Source organism: Euprymna scolopes, chromosome 30 (assembly GCF_053919585.1).
Source record: "Euprymna scolopes isolate OS-2025 chromosome 30, ASM5391958v1, whole genome shotgun sequence".
NCBI classification, from domain to species: domain Eukaryota; kingdom Metazoa; phylum Mollusca; class Cephalopoda; order Sepiida; family Sepiolidae; genus Euprymna; species Euprymna scolopes.
The window spans coordinates 64762186-64783901 of record NC_136511.1 but is presented as its reverse complement, the minus strand read 5'-3'; the positions used below and the strand labels follow the sequence as shown (position 1 = coordinate 64783901).

General features: G+C 33.3%; 1 protein-coding gene across 1 annotated transcript in view; it reads right to left on the bottom strand.

Annotated features, from left to right (window-relative positions):
- The window catches only part of LOC145254832 (uncharacterized), a 40485-nt gene extending 33159 nt beyond the window's left edge, over positions 1-7326 (bottom strand). Inside the window, exon 1 of the mRNA XM_080113667.1 lies at positions 7119-7326. Within this exon, the coding sequence (XP_079969793.1) occupies positions 7119-7128 (10 nt within the window). The 5' untranslated portion in view covers positions 7129-7326. The remainder of the gene's footprint in view (positions 1-7118) is intronic.
- Between the last annotated feature and the right edge of the window lie 14390 nt (positions 7327-21716).

Below are 21716 nucleotides of genomic sequence, written 5' to 3'. Positions count from 1 at the left end.
ATAAATTCTATTTAATCCGTATAAGGGAACCTGAAAGGTACTACTAGTCAAGGCTGAAGTGAATATGAAAACAACCAAAAGAGCGACTACACAATTCCTCAATCAGGGTCAGACTCCTGGATGCAGTTTTGTGTCATATCCAGGATGGATGGAGGGTAAGGGTGTGGAGAGAGTTTGGTTAGTTGATATTTTTTTTTTTTTTTTTATGTAGGCATCACCACATTATCAAGGCCAAGAGGCCACTCAAGGATAAGGGTTAAAGAGTGTACAGTAGAAATTGGACAATATAATAATCATTAGTAATGAAAATTTGTTAAATTTGATAACTTATATGGAACGGCTCATCAAGAAATTATTTACGTTAGACTTGAGCACAACCATATTGTAGTCAGCCGGAAAGCAGGAAAACGGAAGACAATTCCACAGGCGTGCAGTTCTAAGAAAGAAGCTTTGTTCATGGAATTTACGTTTAGGTTTAGGCACAGATAAAGAGTGGGGGGAATTATTGATAGTGTTTACAGCTAGACGAGTGTTTCTTGTGAAAGTTTGGCGAGGGGGGGACCATAGATTGAAGCTCAGTCGAACACTTTCCATGAAAATAACGATACATCAGAGATGTTTACGAATAGGATAGGGAAGGAGAGAAATCAAGGAAGGGGTTAAATGATAGATTTGGGGGAGGTGGAGACAGATTCTAATTAACCTGTAGATCTGATCTTGACAGATCTTACTACTCCTGATCGAAATAGACCTGGGAGTACTGGTAACTAAGAGGAGGCCATACCAATTTTTATGATTTCAAGTTCAAATGAACAGCTACAACAGGAATTGGAATATATCCTACTAAAGCCTGATTCTCACAGCTGGTGAATTCCAAAAATACAATCTGAACGCGAGGACACTTTAAAAGAACAATATGCAATAAAATTGTTTTAAACTCGGAAAAAATGCCACATGAACATATGGAATGCTTCAGACTGCTTTTGGACCATCTTACATGAATTGAGCATCAGTTTTTTAGGAAGGCAGGTGTTTTTCGTGAAAGATTGGCGAAGAGGGGACCAGAGATTGGAGCTCAGACGAGCACTTGCCATGGAAATAACAATAAAACAAAGACAGGCTCGCAATGTCTCTTCTGTGGGAGAGAGAGGTTGTAGGGGAGAGAAAAGGGCATCCCCCACTAGGCCACAAAGTCTATTTTGTACTCTTACCCAAGTGTACAGCAAAGTCCCGCATGAAAAGCGGGTATCTTTGCCAGTTAATAATCTACACAATACAAATCAAACTTTTTTTTTTTTTTTTTTAAATTATTTATTTACTTTTTTTAATTAATTTGTACCCTATCCCTCAAGTTTTAGTTGGTTTAGTTCGGTTCATACTGTGTTAAAAGCTTTAAAACTCGATTCAGTTTACCCTGTTCCTAGTCAACACTGCTTACATCACTGCTGCAGAAATGTAGACACCCATTTACCATAAAGATTGATTTGCACTTTCATGGTGTCAAAATGACACGAACGCTAAAGAATGTATTGACAAGAGGATTTCCAGTTATTTGAGTGGCACTCCCAAACTTAGAATTATAAACATAAGAGAATAGAATATTTCTTGAAAAGAAACATCTTTCATCATCAAAAATATAAACCAATTTTAGCATAAATATCGAGACAGCAGATTTCACGTGCTTTCAATATATAAACGATCACAAACCAATTTAGCACGCAAAAATATCGTGAAATTCTTTTCAATTTCAAATCATTATGATGAAATTTGAATGTAAACCAAAATGTCATTTTTTTCTCGGGGCCTGTCCAGAATTACCCCCCCCTTTAATAAAAACAAAAATAAAGAAAAATCTGCATGATATATGTATCTGTGACAAAGAAAATATCATATTCCAAAACTTATGTAAATTAAGTAGTTTTATTTTTATAAAGAAAATTATTTTTAAGCAGATTTGAGTTGTCCAATATTTGATGAGGAGGATGGCTTTCTAAAATCTTGGATTCAGATTCAGCCTGTTTTCAAGATTGCGTCATGATATCATCGCTGTTCACTTAGTGACAAAATTTTATTTTATTTAAAAATAAAACTACTTGATCAATTTATGTTATTTTTGGTGTGTGATATTTTCTTTGCATCCAGAATTTTTAACATGAGGAATTTCTACACGAGCATTCTTTTCTCTTTATAAATTTACAATTCTTTTTTCTGGTGTTATCAAATCTTTTTTTTCTAGATTACTTTAGGTTATGCATTGTGATAATTCACATTCAAATTTTACTGTTATATAAAAAGAACTATATGTGTGTGTGCGCGCGCGCGCGCGCATGTGAGTGTTCCCTATGGACTCCCAAACAGCTCGGCCTATTTTTTTTTTTTTTTTTTTTTTTTTTAATTTCAACAAATGTACTTTATGTGCCTGGCAATGTTCTTAGATAGGTTTTGTATCAGAAGGTCTTCGATAATTGAAAAAAATCCAATGAAAAAAGAAACTGGCGATTTTGACACCTAACAGAAGTGCATTTGATAAGTTTTATTACCGAGCAAGCAGAAAGGCAAGGCATATAAAATCAACAGGAGGATGATTGATATGAATTTTTAGAGTACAAATGATGCATGATATTTACTGTTACATTTTAAAGTGAGTTTTATAAAATCAACAGTAGGTTCTCTACAGTGCAATATAAGCTACAATGTATTGTGGATCAAGTCACTACAGGGAGGGATGTGAATCTTCCTCCTGATGCACCATGGTAAGTCCCCAACTAAAGCAGACGATCGATTTGATTAAAAAAGGGCAATTTCATCGATTTCGATGGCAATAAAATATAAGAGGGTGAAACATTCGTTGATCCTCATTCCATCCCAGACGTCAGGTTTTCCTGCTAGTTTTAACTAAATCGACCATATTTATTCGATTTAAATTTCAAAATTTCATAAAACGTCTTATCAATTTTGTTGCACAACTGATTGCTTTATAAGATTCCTTTGTTGAATTATTTTTCTAAAAACCTAAATATTTTCCGTATTTCTGCAGTTTTTTTACAGATCATGCTGAAATTATTTAGAAACCCATTCTTAACACGGGGAGGGATTTTTGGTTAATTGTTCTGTACTTTCACCCAACAATTTAAGAAACAAAAGATACTATAAAATTGAATTTAATTTGAAAATCCTATCTAAAAAAAATATATCATGGTCCGTATTCTGCAGGCGGATCATAATTTCTTACAAGAATTAAAAAAAAGTTAAGAGTGGGTTTTTACAATCCACAGAGGTACGAAAAAGTTGTCAACAAATATATAACAAATAAAAAAGTTACTTTTCTACCTAACTGGATAAGTGATAAACATCTGTTTTATTTCTTATTTTTAAAGACATTGTCATAAAGAGACATCACACCATTCTTTCTTATTCTCACGTAGTGCTCAACATTACTTGTTTTTCGAATCGAACGAACATTTTATATTAAATAAAAACAATAAAAACTTATAGGTAGAAAAATTACTTATTTTGCTTTTGATAATGTTTATTTGTTTTTTGACAACTTTTTCGTACGTCTGTGGATTGCAAAGCCAAATTTTAATTTTAATATTTTTTTAAAATTAACATTAATTTTGGTAAATTTTTCGACGTGCCCCAGTGTATTATAAACACCCCAACCTCCCCATGTTAAGAACAGCTTTCGGAATACACCCCAACCTTGAAAGCCGTTCTTAATATGGGGAGGTTGAGGGGGTATTCAGAAAGCCGTTCTTAACATGGAGTGGTTGGGGGTGCTTATACTACGCTGGGGCAGGTCGAAAAAAAAAAAAAAAAAAAAACTTAATTTTAACATTGAAATGTTATATGAACAAACGGCTTTCTGTTTACAGTCGTCCGTGGCCAAGTAAGCTTACATTAGTCAAATTCACAGCTGATACCATTTTTCATGCAGCAGAAAACGATAGCAAGTTTTATTTGCACGTGGGATGAGATTTATTCGAGGATGACAAAGTAGAAATCAGATTTCCAAGATGTCCTTTCAGGTAAAATTGTAAGAGTCCAAGGCGTTTTTTAAAATCTAGATCTCTTTAAATGCTGACATGGGTTCTCATGCAGCTGATGTCTCCCTGATTCTACTTTCGCTTTTTCTCACTCACAAGCCCTTATTCCAAATTGGTAGCAGTGAGTGGGCCAACATTAGTAGACTTTTCTTACCAAAACGATCACTAACAATGTTTTTGTTTTTTTAGTTTAATCTATTTCAAACTGATAGAAATTATTACACAGTAAAAATAATTAAATAAAAATTATTTTTGCTTGGATTACTTTAATTTTAAAAAAAGCTATTCTAACAAATTACATAATTTATTAGACAAAAATATCGTAATTGACTTTAACTTGAAAATACTAGGAAAAATAGTTTTTTAAACCATTTTTAACATGGGGAAGGGAGGGTTTTTTATAACTATTCTGTGCTTCATCCTAACAATTTAATTACAAAAAAAAAAAAAAAAACAACGATATCGTGAAGCTTGAATTTAACCTGAAAAAAAAAAAAAAAAAAGAGCGCGGTGGCAAGTGTACAAAAAAAAAATTAAATTAAAAACAAATAATTTTTCTTTCAATTTATTTAATCTAGTAAAAAAATTCAAATTTTTTACTTGATCACTAAATTTTGAATATTTTTTTCATGTATTTTCAAGTTAAATTCAGTTTTTACAATATTTTTGTTTATTAAATTGTTAGTTAATTTGCTTAAATAACTTTTTAAATTTAGTAATCAAGTAAAAATGGAATTTAAACTTGATTAAATAATTCGAAATAAAAAATAATTTTATTTTAATTTTTATTATTGTGCAATAATTTATGTCAGGTTGAAATTTGTTAAACTTAATAAAAAAAAAAATGGTCCGTTGATTGTCGATCCATGGCTACTAATTTGGAATAGAGGCATATAAAAGCGAAAGTAGAATCAGGGAGTCATGAGTCATGAGCTACATGAGAACGAAAAATTGGAGAAAAAAAAAAAATTCGTCCATGCAAAGCCTGAAGATAACCATAAATATGTATATAAAATAATCGGAAAAGGGCAAATTTCAAAGCGAAAGAAAAGGACAAAACTGTTATATATATATATTTAAAAAAAAAAAAAAAAGAAGCTAAATTCACGAAATCTGGCTTAAAAACGTCGAGTGGTTCTAAAATGGGTGATCAATTTACTTGAACGTTCCATTAGAAAATAAGCACCCCCAATAAATATTGTAAATTAGGACCTTTTGCATTTTTTTTTTTTTTTTTTGATAATCTAGTATTATTTAAAATATAAAATTAGCGATTTAAAAAAAATAGCGCTGGATCAGTGATCCGCCCCGGCGCTATTTTTTTTAAATCGTATTTCCAAGTTTAATTAAAGTTTTATAATATGTTTTTTATTCAATTGTAAAGTTAAAGTATACAATAGGTACAAAACACCCTCCCCTATGTTAAGAATGTTTTTTTTTTTAAATAATAACGTTATTATTTACGTCCGGATGGCGGATCTCTCTCTCAGTACGGTATTTTTTTGGTATTATTATACAAACACCGTGACAGCGTTTTAGGGTTAGGGTTAATTCGCTGTCACGGTGTTTGTATAAATTTACCATTTTTTTGGGGGGGGGGGGTCAAATATAATAATTGTGGGTCTTTATTTTATTTATTTTTTTATATAATTTATTATTTATTTGCTTTATTTTCCATAATAATGTAGTAAAGTTAATTTAATTAATTTAGCTTTTTCCCTTTTTTTTTTTTTTAGTAAATCGAAAGTTCCAGAAAGTTTTATTTTCATCAAATGTTTTTCAAAGTATAAAACAAATGCTTTCAATTTCATTCTTAAAAAAAAAAAAAAAAGATTGCAGGTGTCACAGGTCGTGATCATACCCCAAAAATGAATCAATATGCAAAAAGAATAATTTTATATTTTACTTTATTATTTAATTATTTTTATTAGATTTTACTTTCATTTTAAAATTGAATAATATACAAATAATTCGAGTCCATAGTTTTTATTTTAATAAATTTAATACCAAAAAGAAATTTTACAAAAAAAGGGTACTTATGCAGCATGGTACCATGGTGAAATAACTACATTATTTAGAAACCCATTCTTAACATGAGGAGGGTGTTTTTATAATCATTGCGTACTTTTTCCTAACAATTTAATCAACAAAAAATATCGTAAAAATTGAATTTAACTTAGAAATATTATTTAAAAAAACAAAAAACAAAAGCACCAAAGAAATAGATTTAATTAGATTTTTGTGAAACGATGAACTATTTTAATGTTATACTGCGAGATGCTTTTTGATAAAATGTAATTTTCAACATTTAATTAAATAGAAAATAATTTTAAATATTTAACATTAAAAGAAAATTAGTTTTGAATGTTTGTCACTTAAAATAAGGGTGCTTATGCACTTTTGTTACCGTGCTATTTTTTTTTTAATAGTATTTTCAAGTTAAATTCAAGTTTTACGATATCTTTTGGTCATCGAAATTGTTAGGTGAAAGTACAGAATAATTACAAAACACTCTCCCCATGTTAAGAATGGCTTTCTAAATAGCGTTATTATTTCAGCACGGTAACAAAAGTGTATAAGTACTCAAATAAGTTTTTTTTTTTTTATAAATCGGGTATGACTTAAGATTATAATTTAATACACTTTTTATTATTATTAAAGTCATTTAGCTATTTATTTTATTTTATTTTCCTTTAATAAAAATAGATGTTTTGTTAAATTAATTAAAAAAAAGATCCTAAAAAGTTAAAAGAAAGATCCTGATTTTACTTATAAATGATCATTTGTTTAAAAATATTTTAAATTAAAAAACTGATCGCATTTTTTTTTAATTTATTAAAGAAAAAAACGACAAAAGAAATCGAATAATAAAATAAAGCTTAATAAATCCTATTTCAATTTCTTTTAGTACAAATGATTGTGAAAAGCATGACTAAGTTTTACGAAATATAGTAAGAGGGATCAGCTTATAATTCAGAATGCACTATAAAATGATCCCTGAATTTATAGCCACTTTGGTCCTAAAACGATCTATCCAGACGGAAGACTTATTAATATATGCACATATCTTACCTTTCGGCATTGTGTTGTTCTTTAAATCTTCAAATAAACACTAATGCAACGAAACAGTTTTTTCTTAAGATGCGGGAATGACGACTAAAAAAAAAAAGAAATGTCTCTTGTAAAAGACACACGAAGAATAAACGAGCGCCACACGAAACAGGGGAGCGAACCGGAAATCACGTCGGTTTAGTTTTTTTTTTATTAATAAAACATGATTACACTTTTCACAATTACGGATCGCTCCCCAACACACCGAACTCCGAATAGTTTTATACATAGTTGCAAAAAAAAAACAAAAAACGATATATCTTTTTAACTACGGTGGCTCAAATCAATAACAATTTTAACCGTATTGTCGGGAATTTATAGTGAAATTCCCCGAAACAACTTATTTTTTTTTTTACTTAAAGCTAATAAATAACAGTTCTTTATTTAGAATTCAACTTAAAAAAAAAAAGAAAAAACAACAGAAAAATAATATCACGGAAAGAAAATCTTATATAAAAATACGTAAATTCACCAAGTATTTATTTTTATATAGAAAATAAGGTAAATATTTATTTTAACTGTAACACAACGCCGACCATTCTAGTTTGTGGTTTAAGGCGTTATATAAAGGCCGCTGAAAACGAATCTGGCATTTAAACCCGTCGCAAATTTACCATTTGCATGTTATTAACCCCCTGGATCCTGGGACTATTTTGCGCCATTTCACCACCTTCGTTTGCGAGCGCACGATAGCAATTTTTTACTGTAAAAATACGCGCACTTGCGCGTACAACAATGGCCACCACTTATAATAAAGAAGTACATTGCTTAATATCAGGAAAACTACTTATTTGCGGAGAATTTAAATGCGATATTTGTTTTCAGCACACCTAAAGACCATTTAAAACATTTTTTTTAAGGTAGGTTTTGTGTTGGTCTATCAGGCCACAATTACCCATTTTATGTTGACCAATCCCCCAACAAAAAGTGGGTGCTCATTTTACGTTAAATTAATATAGAAAAGTGATCTCCAGGTTTATTTGATGGTGGAAAGATGCTGCAACTTCACCTTTTTTTTTTTTTTTGTATTCATGCGCTCACGCGGTAGTGATAAACGCTAAAAACTCATTCAGGTAAGTAGAAGAGTTACACTGACACTGACAGCATTATTTTTTTACTATTAAATGAGGTGAAAACTCTTTTTTTAATTTATGAAAAGTATTTCTTGTAATTTAAAACGCCCACCATGTATTCATGCGCCTTGTGAAACGTCACGTGACTACATGCATGCGCGAACATATATTTCAGTTAGAAACTGCTACCGTGCGCTCGCGCGTATCATAAACAAAGACAGTGAAATGGCACAAAATAGTCCCAAGGTCCAGAGTTAATACCATGGAAACGGTAACTTTACAACGGGTTTAAATGCCAGATTCGTTTTCAGCGGCCTTGATAACCCCTAAAAACAGAAAAAAGAATGGTCGGCGTTGTGTTACAGTTAAAATAAACATTTACCAAAAATAATTTTATAGACTACTAGCATAGGTGCCTAGCGTTGCCCGGGTATTTTGAGGTGTATGTTGAGCAAAAAAAAAAAAAAAAAAGCAGTCAAATTTTTAAACTTTGACCCCTATTATGACCCCTTGAAATTTATTGTTTTGGGCTCAAATTAAGTTAGATAATCCAAGGAACCTATATCTAAAATTTCAAGTGTTTGGACCCAAAATTGTCGGAGGTGTTTGGTAGAGTTCTCAAAGGTCAAATCGTTGAACTTTGACCCCTTAATCGCCAAATTTCTGGCGGAAAACCGATCACATCGATTTTCCAAAATCTCAGTACCCTGTATATCAAATTTCGAGTCTGTAGACTAAAAATTGACAGAGTTATTGCATAGGGAAATGTACACACACAGACACACAGACAGATACACAGACACGTTCACTTTTATAGATATATAGATTTAAACCGATTAATGCGAAATCGGCAGTATTACAAGGCTAATCTCGCAAGTTTAGACTTATCTGCCCCCCCCCCCATGTTTTTGTCAAGAAAAAGTTGATTTTTGCTTATTCATAAAATTTGACTTTTTTTAATTAAAAATAAATGTACTTGATGAATTCATTTGATTTTTGGAATATAACATCTTCATCTTGTAATGGGTATATACATTGTAAAGTTTTTTTTTTCTTGTTTTTTTTAACTAGGTTTAATTCAAAATCTTTGAGTCGTTAATCAATCAAGAAGCACCTCATACATAATAAACTTCTTTCTAAACCCTAACTAGCTTTTCTCGTTTGATAAGGTCCTTTTGGATTGAAATAAATTTATACTGAGATTGGAATAAGTTTTTTGGTTACTATTTCTTTCAACTTTATATGTATATGTATGTAAACCGGAAGTCCAATACTCGAGTTTCGGTTTGTTGACTCTCATGGCTCTTGTGAGCTGCAACGTTGTTTGGCAGTGGAAATAAATATATAATCTCTCACATTCAGAAAAATATGTGTGTGTGTGTGTGTGTGTGTGTGTGTGTGTGTGTGTGTGTGTGTGTATTAATATTTATATGACAATCACTAATTCTTTTGTACTCATTGTTGGAAAATAATTTTTTGCAGATTTTATAAACTTCTATTTACAAAATTTAAATCCAATTGTTCTTATATATATATATATATATATATATATATATATATATATATATATATATATATATATATATATATATATATATATATTAGTGTTGGGACGATTAATCAGAATCAGAATCGGGGATAAAAAAAATCGGGACATTTTGGGGTATCGGAATCGGTATCGGAATCAGAAAAATTATAGCCTAATTTCCAATTCCAAACCGATTCTTTTTTTTTTTTTTTTTTTGATAATAAAAATGAAACTAGCATAAATTGATTTTTTTTATTAGAAGTTGTTCATTTACAACATAAGACTGAGGAGGGCCACAAAATGTGTTATAAATCTCATTTACAGATTTAACATTGATTCACAGAGTTTAATTTATTTTATTCATTAATCATTCATTGAGAGATAACTTGCCTATTCCCTTTGTAAACTTTTCGTATCGATTCGCTAAATGTCTATATGCCCTCATCCAAAGGAGTTGACTTGATTATTAACCGTTTTTAAATGCTCTGGGCGTTTTTTTTTTTTTTAATTTCATTGGCGCCAGCGGTACATCAACGGTGTCTTTCATCGGCTTCTTCTGAAACAATTAAAGTTTTATGGCACTTCTTTTTAAACGCAAGTGAAAAATATAAACGAAAATCTCTGATGAATTCACCAAAATCTTGAATGAGATACATAAAGAGAAAATATTCTGAAAATTTTCTTAGAAAGGAAATTATATCTACATTTAAATTTATACGCATATCCCAAAAAGAAGAATGGGATTGGGACATTCATTACTGTAATTAACAGAAAAAGAAAAGAAATGAAGAAAACAAATAAATGTTACCAAAGGCAAGATTCTACTACATACCTGAATAAATTTATTTGTGTTTAAACTTCTTTAAAGTGCGTTTTTGGTTCCAAACAAACTTAGAGTCTCCTCTTTGAGTTAGAATTTTAAAAATGGCTGCCCAATAATGCCGACAGAAGGACCATTGATAACTGCTCAAAATTGAAAATTAAACAAACGCTGGTAGAAACACATAAATAAATGTTCACAATCGATCGAAGTTGTTATTGTCTAAGAGTATTTTGTTTAATAATCGATTTTTGAGCGATTAAGCAAGAATGGACTGTAAATGAGAAATAATTTTGGTTAATTTAATGTGCGAAACAGTTTTCCTACGCAAAATTTTTAAAATAATTGTTTTTTTTTTCTTTTCGCCAAATAATCATTTAAAAATGTAGAATCTCATGTTGGGGAAGTGATGTAGCTAAAGGGATAAATATATTTGCTGCTGCTGCTGCTGCTATTATTATTATTATTAGTAGTAGTAGTAGTAGTAGTAGTAGTAGTAGTAGTGTACGAGCCTTTTTCAAGTCTCACACAAAACACACATTCATATTTCAAGCTGTCATATACATACACGCACACAAACATACGCGCCCACGTCCACACATGTACACTTATTCACGTTCGCGTACATACACTCACATTCACGTATATATACACACACTTACGTATACACATGTACTCACACACGCGAACACGAACACGAACACGCACATGGACGACGTCACTTCCGCTTTCTAAGGAAATACACATGCGCAAAATACACTCTGGAAACGAGTATAAAACAAGGCGATAAGCTGTTTCTAATTCTCTTTAGGACCAACTCTCAACGAGAGAGGTTGGGCTAACAAGCCGCCGCCGTTTCGGCGCGCGCGCACACGTAGCTCACGCCCACTTCCTACTATGTATGGGGCACGAGCTAATGACTGTATGTATACATTCTCCCTCTTTCTCTCTCCATCTACGACTGGCCACTAAGAACACCTTCGCGTAGCTGACTACTAACTGATGACAACTCTAATATCCTCTTCTTTGTCTACACGCTGGACTACCATTTTCAATTTTCCTACAACATTTATTTCTCTTCCCACGCGCGAACAAACAATAGTGACCCGAACTTGAGATGAAAACACATTTCCTATTCTTGCTACAACACCAGTCCTGTAACGAACATGGGTTACATACGCGCGGACATGTTATAACTAAAACGTTCATTTCTTTCAACAGCAAATAAACAACATTTATCTTATCCATTAATTGAGTCTTTGTTTCCTTCAATTCCCATTCGTTTCATTATTCTTTTGTAACGGGATTGGGGTATTTATATATCCTAGTCCCCTACAGTAGTAGTATATCTAATTTGTTTTACTTTTATATTAGTACAAATCAATCTAATAATCGACCAGATGTGTATAATTGCGAGAAAAAATATGAACATTTTTTTCAAAGAGGAAAGCTACAGAATAGTTAATAGAAATCCGCTCTAATGTTAAGAATGTTTTCTTTTTCTAAATAATACGTTATGTAGAAACTCATTCTTAACATGTGACGAGCTTTCTTAACTATTCTCTCCCTTCTTATTTTGCAAACCAATCGTCGGGTAATGTTTGGGGGCACGCCATCACGCTAGGACGCCAGTACACCAGTATACCATATTTCAATCCGTCATTTTTGTTCGCTAAAAAGTACGCCTATGTGCCAAATTTCATTCTGTCATAAAAACGAATTTCTACAAACAAAAATTATTTTTACATTTTTATCTAGCGACTAAACATAAACGCACATCTGAAAAACAATGTTTATTAAATTAAAAAATCCAACAACGGAGCTGACGTCGATGTTTTGCCTCTAAAACAAAGTTAACTCTTTTGATAAATCTCTGTGTGGTATACCGGGAAAATATTTTTCTAATGAATAGAAACGAATGCAATTTATTTCTACAAGAATTTTTATACATTTATCTAGCCAATAAACACAAAATTATGTATGAAAAACCACGTTTATTACTTTTTAAAAATCCAACTTACACCTAAAAAAGAAAACACGATTCTCCACTTTTAGATGATTATATGTAAACAGGTTGAAAAATTTAGTGGTCAAAATACAATAAAACACCAAACAATAGGTTTCCTTTATAAATATACACAAAATGATCACACTTTGTTGATTAGCCAATTATTATTATTATTATTATTATTATTATTATTATTATTATTATTATTATTATTATTATTATCTGCATCTCGTTTTTATTTTTGTTTTTTTTTACAGCAAAAGAAATCAATTTGATAACCCACCAAATTTTTATAATTAAAATAAAATTTGAACTTCATTCATAGAAAGAAGGCAAATAATAGTTAACAAAGCCCACGCCCTCTCCATGTTAAAAATGGTTTTCTAAATAGTAACATTATTATTTAGAAATTTGTTCATAACAATGGGAGGGAAGGGGCGTTGTTAATATTTTGTTCTTACATCGTTTTCTCATTTTGCCTACCAATCGTCGACTATTTTCAACTTTTTCTGAAAACTTTCAAGTAGCATGTGGTACACTAATGACGAACTGATACAATCTGGCTTTGTTTAAAAACTAAAATAAATCTTTTGTTGTCTTACAATTTTCAATCAATTACAAGGAAAACATTTCAGGAAAAAACATATGCGAAAATTCTCCGGGAAGTTATTGAATATTTTAAAAATTTGCAAAATAACTAATCTCTAATTAAATATTTATAAATTTTAAAAGAATCGGAATCGGGAATCAAATCGGAATTGGAAATTTTTAACGGAATCGGTAATTGGATCGGAATCGGGGAAAAATTTTGGAATCGTCCCATCACTAATACATAGTTATAAGCACACACATGCAGACATAAATGAACATATGGACACACAACTCATTAACGCTTTCATTACCGAATGCTTACAAAAAACAAAAACTTATTGAAATATTCCTAACGTTTTTCACTGAACAAAATATGAAAACAAATGAACAAATTAGCGCTTCGTCATTATAGTCAAAGTTTTGTTTATATTTTTAAAATTAATTCAATAAATGAAGATACTTTTTTCTTTAAAATTTAAAAAAAAAAATGTTTTAATTATAAAATGAAAATTTAATACTGTAATTTTGAAAAAGGTTTTAAAATTTAAGCTCAAATTGTTTAAAGTAAAAATAAAAAAGAAAGGACTCATTAAATATAATATTTTCTCAAAATAATGAGAAAATTATTAACTAAAAAGAGTTTTGCAAAAGCATGATTTTTCTTAAAAACATTTCAAGTGATATATTTTCATATTGTTTTCCTTAATGTAAAAAAAAGTTATAAAATCTTTATGAAAATGATGACACCGAATTGTCTTGCCGTTAAATCAGCTGAGCCGAATTGGCCAAGTTAAAACAGCAATGCTGAATCAGCCATGCTGAAACGTCCCATTCCCTAAAATATATTACAAATTAAACATCATAATCTATATAATATAAAAGGCAGTTGTCTGTGTGTGCATATGTTGGTATGCTGGTCCAAAGTAAAAAAAATGCAAAACAAATACTCATAAAGTTGGTATTTTCTTGATTGGCATTGCCCCAGATGAATATCTGTTCGAAAATGTTTTTCCTCACATATACACACCCACATGTACACACGCACACATATACACATCCTCATACATACACTCACATTCACGTGCATACACACACACGCTAACGTACACACATGTACGCACACATACGAGCACATGTACACACACATGGGAAACGTTACTTCCCCTGAAAGGAATACTAGACATGCGCAGTCAGAACACTCACCCCGATATAAAAGTCAACACAACCATTCAACTTCCTCTTTCTTCCCTTTTTGCCTGGGTTTTGTCAACCAGGCAAGTACGGCGTTCACAAGCTCTTGGCTTGAAGACTTTTCCACGTGGACGACTGCTATCATGAACGTACGGTTTTGCTGAGGCCAACACTCCCTTTCTCTTTCCCTTTCTACATGGCAGGACTGCCATTTCTCGTCCTCTACTTAATTCCTTTTCTTTTCCACACGCGTAGTCGTCAACGACTGAAGGAACACGTTTTTCACCTAAACTCTTTATTTTCGACAGAAAATAAATGATATGTTTATTTTATCCAGTAATTGAGGTTTTGTTTCCTTCATTCCATTCGTTTCATTATTTTCTTTTGTAGCGAGTTAGAATATTTATATCCTGGTCCGCAACATATCTAAAATTTAGATAAAATTATTCATTCTTTAATCCTAAATTAGCTCAGATATCGTCAAGTGGGTTGGTTCTCCAGCCAAATTATTTATTAGCTAAAGAGAAGTAACTGATTTTTTTTAAATCAAGGAATTAATTCCCTTATGTCAACTCATTTCTAGAAGGAGCTATAAATGTGTGTGTGTCCATGTGTATGTGTGAATGTGAAAAAGAGTGAAATAGGTTCAGCAGAGATGAAAAAGGAGTTGGGGAAGAGAAAAAGGTGTTACTTTACGAGGGAAGAGAGACGAAAGAAAAAAAAATATTATCACATGCAGCAACAAGGTCCTGAACAATTTTGTCCACGCAACCCGACATGATCCTGAACAAGTCTGTCGATTCGAACCCAAACACCTCTGACGATTCTACACATGATCCCGATCAAAGTGATTCAACAGAACACGTTACCAGAACAATCTTGGCAGTTATTCTCCGAGTTTTTAGAGCCCTTGGATGAACCATAGGTAGGCCCGACAAAAACATTGGAATACAATTCTTGAGCGCTTCCACGCACGCCACTCACAGGAGGAAAGATAGAAGTTTTTAAAAAAATATATTACACTTTTTACCCAGGCAACACCGGATAGCCTTGCTAGTAATAAATAAAATCAGAAAACAAATTAAGATTTATACATATTTGCACGATGCACGATGGACTAATTTACCCTGCCAATACTGTGAAATGGATAAAACTAATTGATAAACTATGACAGCCTTTTTCGGAGCTAATCGCTTCGATATACCCAAATATTGAAATCGTCCAGAGTGTCCCCCTCCTAACTTTTTTGTTAGTGTTAGGAGCTGGATTTTTACCACATTAAAGATCCATAGTGTGACTAACTCTGGTTTCGCGAGGAAAGAAGTAAAATCGAGAAAAGTTATCTCCCTTATATGATCAACATGAACTGAAAGATGGCCGTAAAATAAATATGAACCAGGCATAAACAGCATATGATTATTATGTTACTACTCGCCATCCGTACTTTAAACAAACTTATTCATAACGGAGATTGAGAGCTTGGCGACATTAACGAGAACGTTCGATTTTTCGATGATTGTTAAGATACAGTCGACAGATCGATTTTTTTATATGCTGTTTTAAGCGAGGACAATATTATGTACTTAATTGGGTACTTCTACAGTTTATCGGCGAAAATGGAGACGCCATTTTTTTTGGGGGGGGCACCTGTCATTAGAATCAGAGGGAGAAATCAGTATTTTAAACTATGGCCGAAGTAGGAAATTAAAAAAAAAAAAAAAAAGAATTAAACTAGATATTAATTACTTAGGGAAAGAACTATGAAAAAAAATAAATAAATAAAGAAAGTGAAAGAGAATATATATCGGTAATTGTTTTAATGAAAACGAGAAGTTTATAATGAAATGTATATATATATATATATATATATATATATATATATATATATATATATATATATATATATATATATATAATTAAAAACAGAAATTGAAAATGACATATTCATAATTGTTTAAACTGGGCGAACGCCATTTGAAAACCAAAACATTTGTTGCATTAAAATGTATCAAAATATAATTGTAAAGATAATTGCGTAAGAAAATATAATTTTCATACAACAATTTTGTAATTTTTTTTTTTTTTTTGTTATTTCCTACTTCGGTCATAGTTTAAAATACTGATTTCTCGCTCTGATTTTAACGACAAGTGTCCGAAAAAATGGCGTCTCCATTTTCGGCGATAATCTGTAGAAGTACCCTTAATTGTCATGTCGAAAATAGTAATACATAAAAAAATGGTACTTGATCCGTTTAATCAAGACATTCAAAAATGAAAATATCGAGAGAAAAAAAGTTATATTGTACGTATCTGTTATGGGATGAAGTTCTCTGAAAAAAAAAATACACTTAATTTGATCAAGTAGTTTTTTTTTGTTTTGTTTTTTTACTGCGAAAAACAATTTGTTATGATACCAATCAAAAGGTAACCATGTTTCGATTTTTAAAAAGAAAAGTTGTTATTTAAGATGGGTAAGGAGGTGTCGGCGCTTTAAACTGAGTTATTCTTCCTGTGGCATGTTCTAAAGATGCTGGTATGTCTGGCAATGTTTTCAATATAATTGTTCCAGCTCATGTTTCCTGTGAACGTTAGGCCAAGCAGTTTGAAAGATGTACTCCCAGACAGGGAGTCACTGGCCATTGCTATTGGTGGCAGAGAAGGTTTCTTGTAATTATTGAATGAAACCAGTTTAGTCTTGGCAGCATTGAATGTGACCATCCATTTATGTCCCCATTCCACTACAGATTGGAGGTCATCCTCTAGTGTTTTTGCCATTTCTTTAGATATGTGTTCATTTGTTTTCCTGTCATGCCTGTTATAGAGTATAGTGTCATCAGCATATATACCCATCTCAGAGGCAGTTTTGTCGGGGAGGTCATTAATAAATATCAGGAACAATAGAGGTCCAAGAATAGACCCCTGAGGCACTCCCGCATTTATATCACACTGTTTAGATGTTCGACCGTCGAGGACAACCTGGATTTTTCTCTTGTCTAAGAAGGATTCAATTATGCTAAGTATTCTACCAGTGATACCGCGCTGTCATAAAAACGTGTTTTTCCGCTGTAAAAAAAAAAAAAAAAAAACTCGATCAAATTAAATGAATTTTTTTTTTTTTCGGAGAACTTCAATCCAAAACGGATACTTTTTTTTTCTGGATATTTAAAAAAATTTTTTTTTTATTCAATTTTCACCCCAAACAAGGGACAGTGCCACTTTGAAGCAGGGGGCTACTATTAGGGACTTAATTAGCGGGGTCATTATGAAGGGAGATGAGTAGAAAGATGTTTGTTAACATTACACTTGAACTTCTGCATATCATTGCAGTTGGGAAAGCAGAATCCCGGAAGGGAGTTCCAAAGACCCGCAGTTCTGGGGAAGAAACTTTTGGAGTAAAAGGCTTTCTTGCACCTAGGGATCTCTACTGTAAAGGGATGAGACTTAGTAGCTTGTCGGGTTTGTCGGGGGTAGTTACGTCGGGGAGGTACAAGTGTTTGCAGTTCGTCAGAGCATTCACCATTAAAGTATTTGTAGAACAGGCAGAGGGATGCAACATCTCGTCGATGGGACAGAGGCTGAAGCCTAGATGACAGTTCAGGACCTATCAGGTTGGCGACTCTCTTTTGAACCCTGTCCAGGAGCGAGAGACAAGAAGCAGATGCACCAGCCCAGATGTGACAACAGTACTCCATACATGGGCGAATGGTTGCCTTATAGAGGTATAGGATACTGTCAGGCATAAGTAGTTTTCTAGCACGGTAGAGGGAGCCAACAATATTTTCATTTTTTAATGTCTTGATGAAACTGTACAAGTTTACTAGGTACGGGCAAAAATGGACGGATAAAGCTAGGGGGGGGGCCTAGTTTTGAAAGCCGGTTTATCATAATTTTTTTCTAGGTTTTCAACTACTTTTTGATTGTATTTGAAATCAAAGACTAAAGTTAATTTCCTAAAGGCAAAAATATTTGTACACGTGAAAAAAAAAAGTTATGAAAAATGTTTTCACAGTGAGCTTACCAATTCATCTAAATTTTGAAGTTATCAGAGATGCCCCATGGCGAAATATCTTTTCTCTTCCTGCTGAGCAGTGCGCAAATGAGACCACTGAGATTCAAAATGGCAATTGAAGCACATGTTCCCATGCGGAAATTTTATAGCAAGCCCCACTCTCCCCAATGGTTTACTTCTACTTGTGCAACTGCCATTGCGTACTGCAGATTTAATCGACATAATTCCAGTTCAAACAGACAGAAGTATATAGAAGCTAGAAGTAACTATAAGAAAGAAATAGTGACAGCTAAGAGAGAATTTACTGAAACAACCAAAAAACGCATCGAAGCACAAAAATTAGGAATCTATGATTTCTGGAAAATCTACAACAGTGTAGTAAATAATGGGAAATCAACAATTCCCCCACTAACCAACAATCATGAGGTTGTAATTGGCTGTATTTTTGAGATGAGGTGTTTTCATTGATTGAGATTGTCGGACTGACTTCCTCATCTTGGTTGTTATTGTCACAACGTTTCGGCCGTTTTGCCCTCCGGCCTTCGTCAGGTGTTTTGTATCGAAATGGGGAACCGTTTGTTAGGAGTCTCGAACCCAACCCTTTATTATTATTATCATTATTACGGGGAGTAACACTCAAAAACAGAAAATCAGCAACTATGTCCCAAAGCCTAGCTGGAGTCCGAACACGGTACCCCCGTAATAATAATAAAGGGTTGGGTTCGAGACTCCTAACAAACGGTTCCCCAGTTCGATACAAAACACCTGACGAAGGCCGGAGGGCAAAACGGCCGAAACGTTGTGACAATAACAACCAAGATGAGGAAGTCAGTCTGACAATCTCAATCAATCATGAGGTTGTTTCCTCAGCAACCGAGAAGGCTAACATGCTTGCCAGGCGGTTTGCCTCCAACTCCACACTGGACCCTGCTAACCGTCCCCTCCCTGACTTTCCTTTGTGGACAGATGCCATGCTAGACAATCTGAAACTCACCCCTTCTCAGGTGCATACTATCATATAAAACCTTGACACTTCAAAAGCATGTGGACCTGATCTCATCCTGGCCTGCGATTAAAAAAATGTTCCGCTGAAGTAGCTCCAGTTCTCTCCAAACATTACAACAAATGCCTTAATGAATCTTGCTTTCTTGCCTGCTGGAAAACCGCTTCTGTGATACCAGTTTTCAAGAATTCTGGCGAAAGAACTAATCCATTAAATTATCGCCCCATTAGCCTCCTCCCACTTTTCACCAAAATATTTGAGTCCATAATTAACGAAACTCTAGTTCATCACCTTACAGATGCTAAACTTCTGACCGACCAACAATATGAATTTAGAAAATCCCATTCCACAGTAGATATCCTAACTGTAATCTCTGAACGTATATACCAGTCACTGGACAAAGCAGGGGAGGGTAAAGTGGTAGCTCTAGATATATCTAAGGCTTTTGACAGGGTATGGCATGAAGGTCTTCTCAGGAAAATCAGATCACTGGGCGAATACTTAGCATAATTAAATCCTTCTTAGAAAAGAGAAAAATTCAAGTTGTCCTCGACAGGCGTACATCAAAACAATATGATATAAATGCGGGAGCGCCTCAGGAGTCTATTCTTGGACTTTTATTGTTCCTAATATTCATAAATGACGTCCCCGACAAAATTGTCTCTGAGATAGGTATAAGCTGATGACACCACGCTCTGTAACAGGCACGACAGGAAAACAAATGAACGCATATCTAAGGAAATGGCAGAAACACTAGAGGATGACCTCCAATCTGTAATGGAATGAGGACAAAAATGGATGGTCATATTCAATGCTGCCAAGACTAAACTTGTTTCCTTCAATAACTACAAGAAACCTTCTCTACCACCAATAGCAATGGCCAAAGACTCATTATCTGAAAGTACTTCTTTTAAACACCTCGGCCTAACGTTCACAGGAAACGTAAGTTGGAACAATTACATTGAGAGCATTGCCAGGACCATTGCGAAGAAAGTAGGCTCTCTCTACCATGCTAGAAAGCTACTAATGCCCGAAAGTATCCTGTACCTCTATAAGGCCACCATTTGCCCATGTATGGAGTATTGTTGTTATATTTGGGCTGGTGAATCTGCTACTAGTCTCTCGCTGCTAGACAAGGTCCAAAAGAGAGTCGCCAATCTAATAGGTCCTGAACTGTCATCTAAGCTTCAGCCTCTGTCCTATCGACAAAATGTTGCATCCCTCTGCCTATTCTACAAGTATTTTAATGGTGAATGCTCTGACGAACTGCAAGCATTTGTGCCCTCACAACATAAATACCCTCGACAAACCTGACAAACAGCTAAATCCCACCCCTACACAGTAGAGATCCCTAGATGTAAGAGAGCTTTTTACTCTAGTAGTTTCTTCCCCAGAACCGCTAGACTTTGGAATTCCATTCCGAGTCTCTGCTTCCCCAACTGTACTGACATGCAGAAGTTCAAGTATAATGTGAACCGACATCTTGCTGCCAACTCCCTACATAGTACCCCAGGAGCTTATGTCCTTGATAGTATTGCCTGGTTCATGTTCCCACAATAGTAGCCCCCTACACCAAAGTGGCAATGTGCCTTGTTTGGGGTGAAAATGTAATAATAAAAAAAGAAATTCATTGTAAAAATCCTTTAAAAGATAAATATTAGTTTTCTGGTCTATTTCAAAGATAATTAATAAAGTCCTAAGATATTGAATTAAATAATAAAAAAAACACCTTGTTTGTACAAAAAATAGCTTAATTAGCCCCCTAAAAGTAAGTAATTCTGCCGTTCACCAAAACGCAACCAATAAAGGTTTGTAAACACGATTATATGGAAACCCCAAATCATAGCCAATCGCAACACAGTTTTAAAATGAAGTCATGATAGTAAAAGGAAGTAGGGGTGTCAGATTTCTTTTTGTCCCAGACGTGCATCCGTACATTCCTATTCTGAACGTTTGTATCAGTTTTTATCATTTTTTTAATTTAATTATTTTTTTTGTTCCTGTTTTTAAATTAATTTTTTTTGTTTTTATTATTGTCATTGAGATTATATAAAAATTATGTTATGCCGAAAGTTTCACATTTGCGTGAGCCTTTTCTAGTCTCACACAAAAACACGCGTTCACATTTCAAGCTATATTACTTGTCATATACATACGCGCACACAAACATACGCGCCCATGTCCACGCACGTACATATATTCACGTTCGCGTACATACACTCACATTCACGTGTATACACACACGCTAACGTACGCATATGTACACACACATGGACAACGTCACTTCCCCTTTCAAAGGAAATCCACACATGCGCAAAAGACCACTGGAAACAACT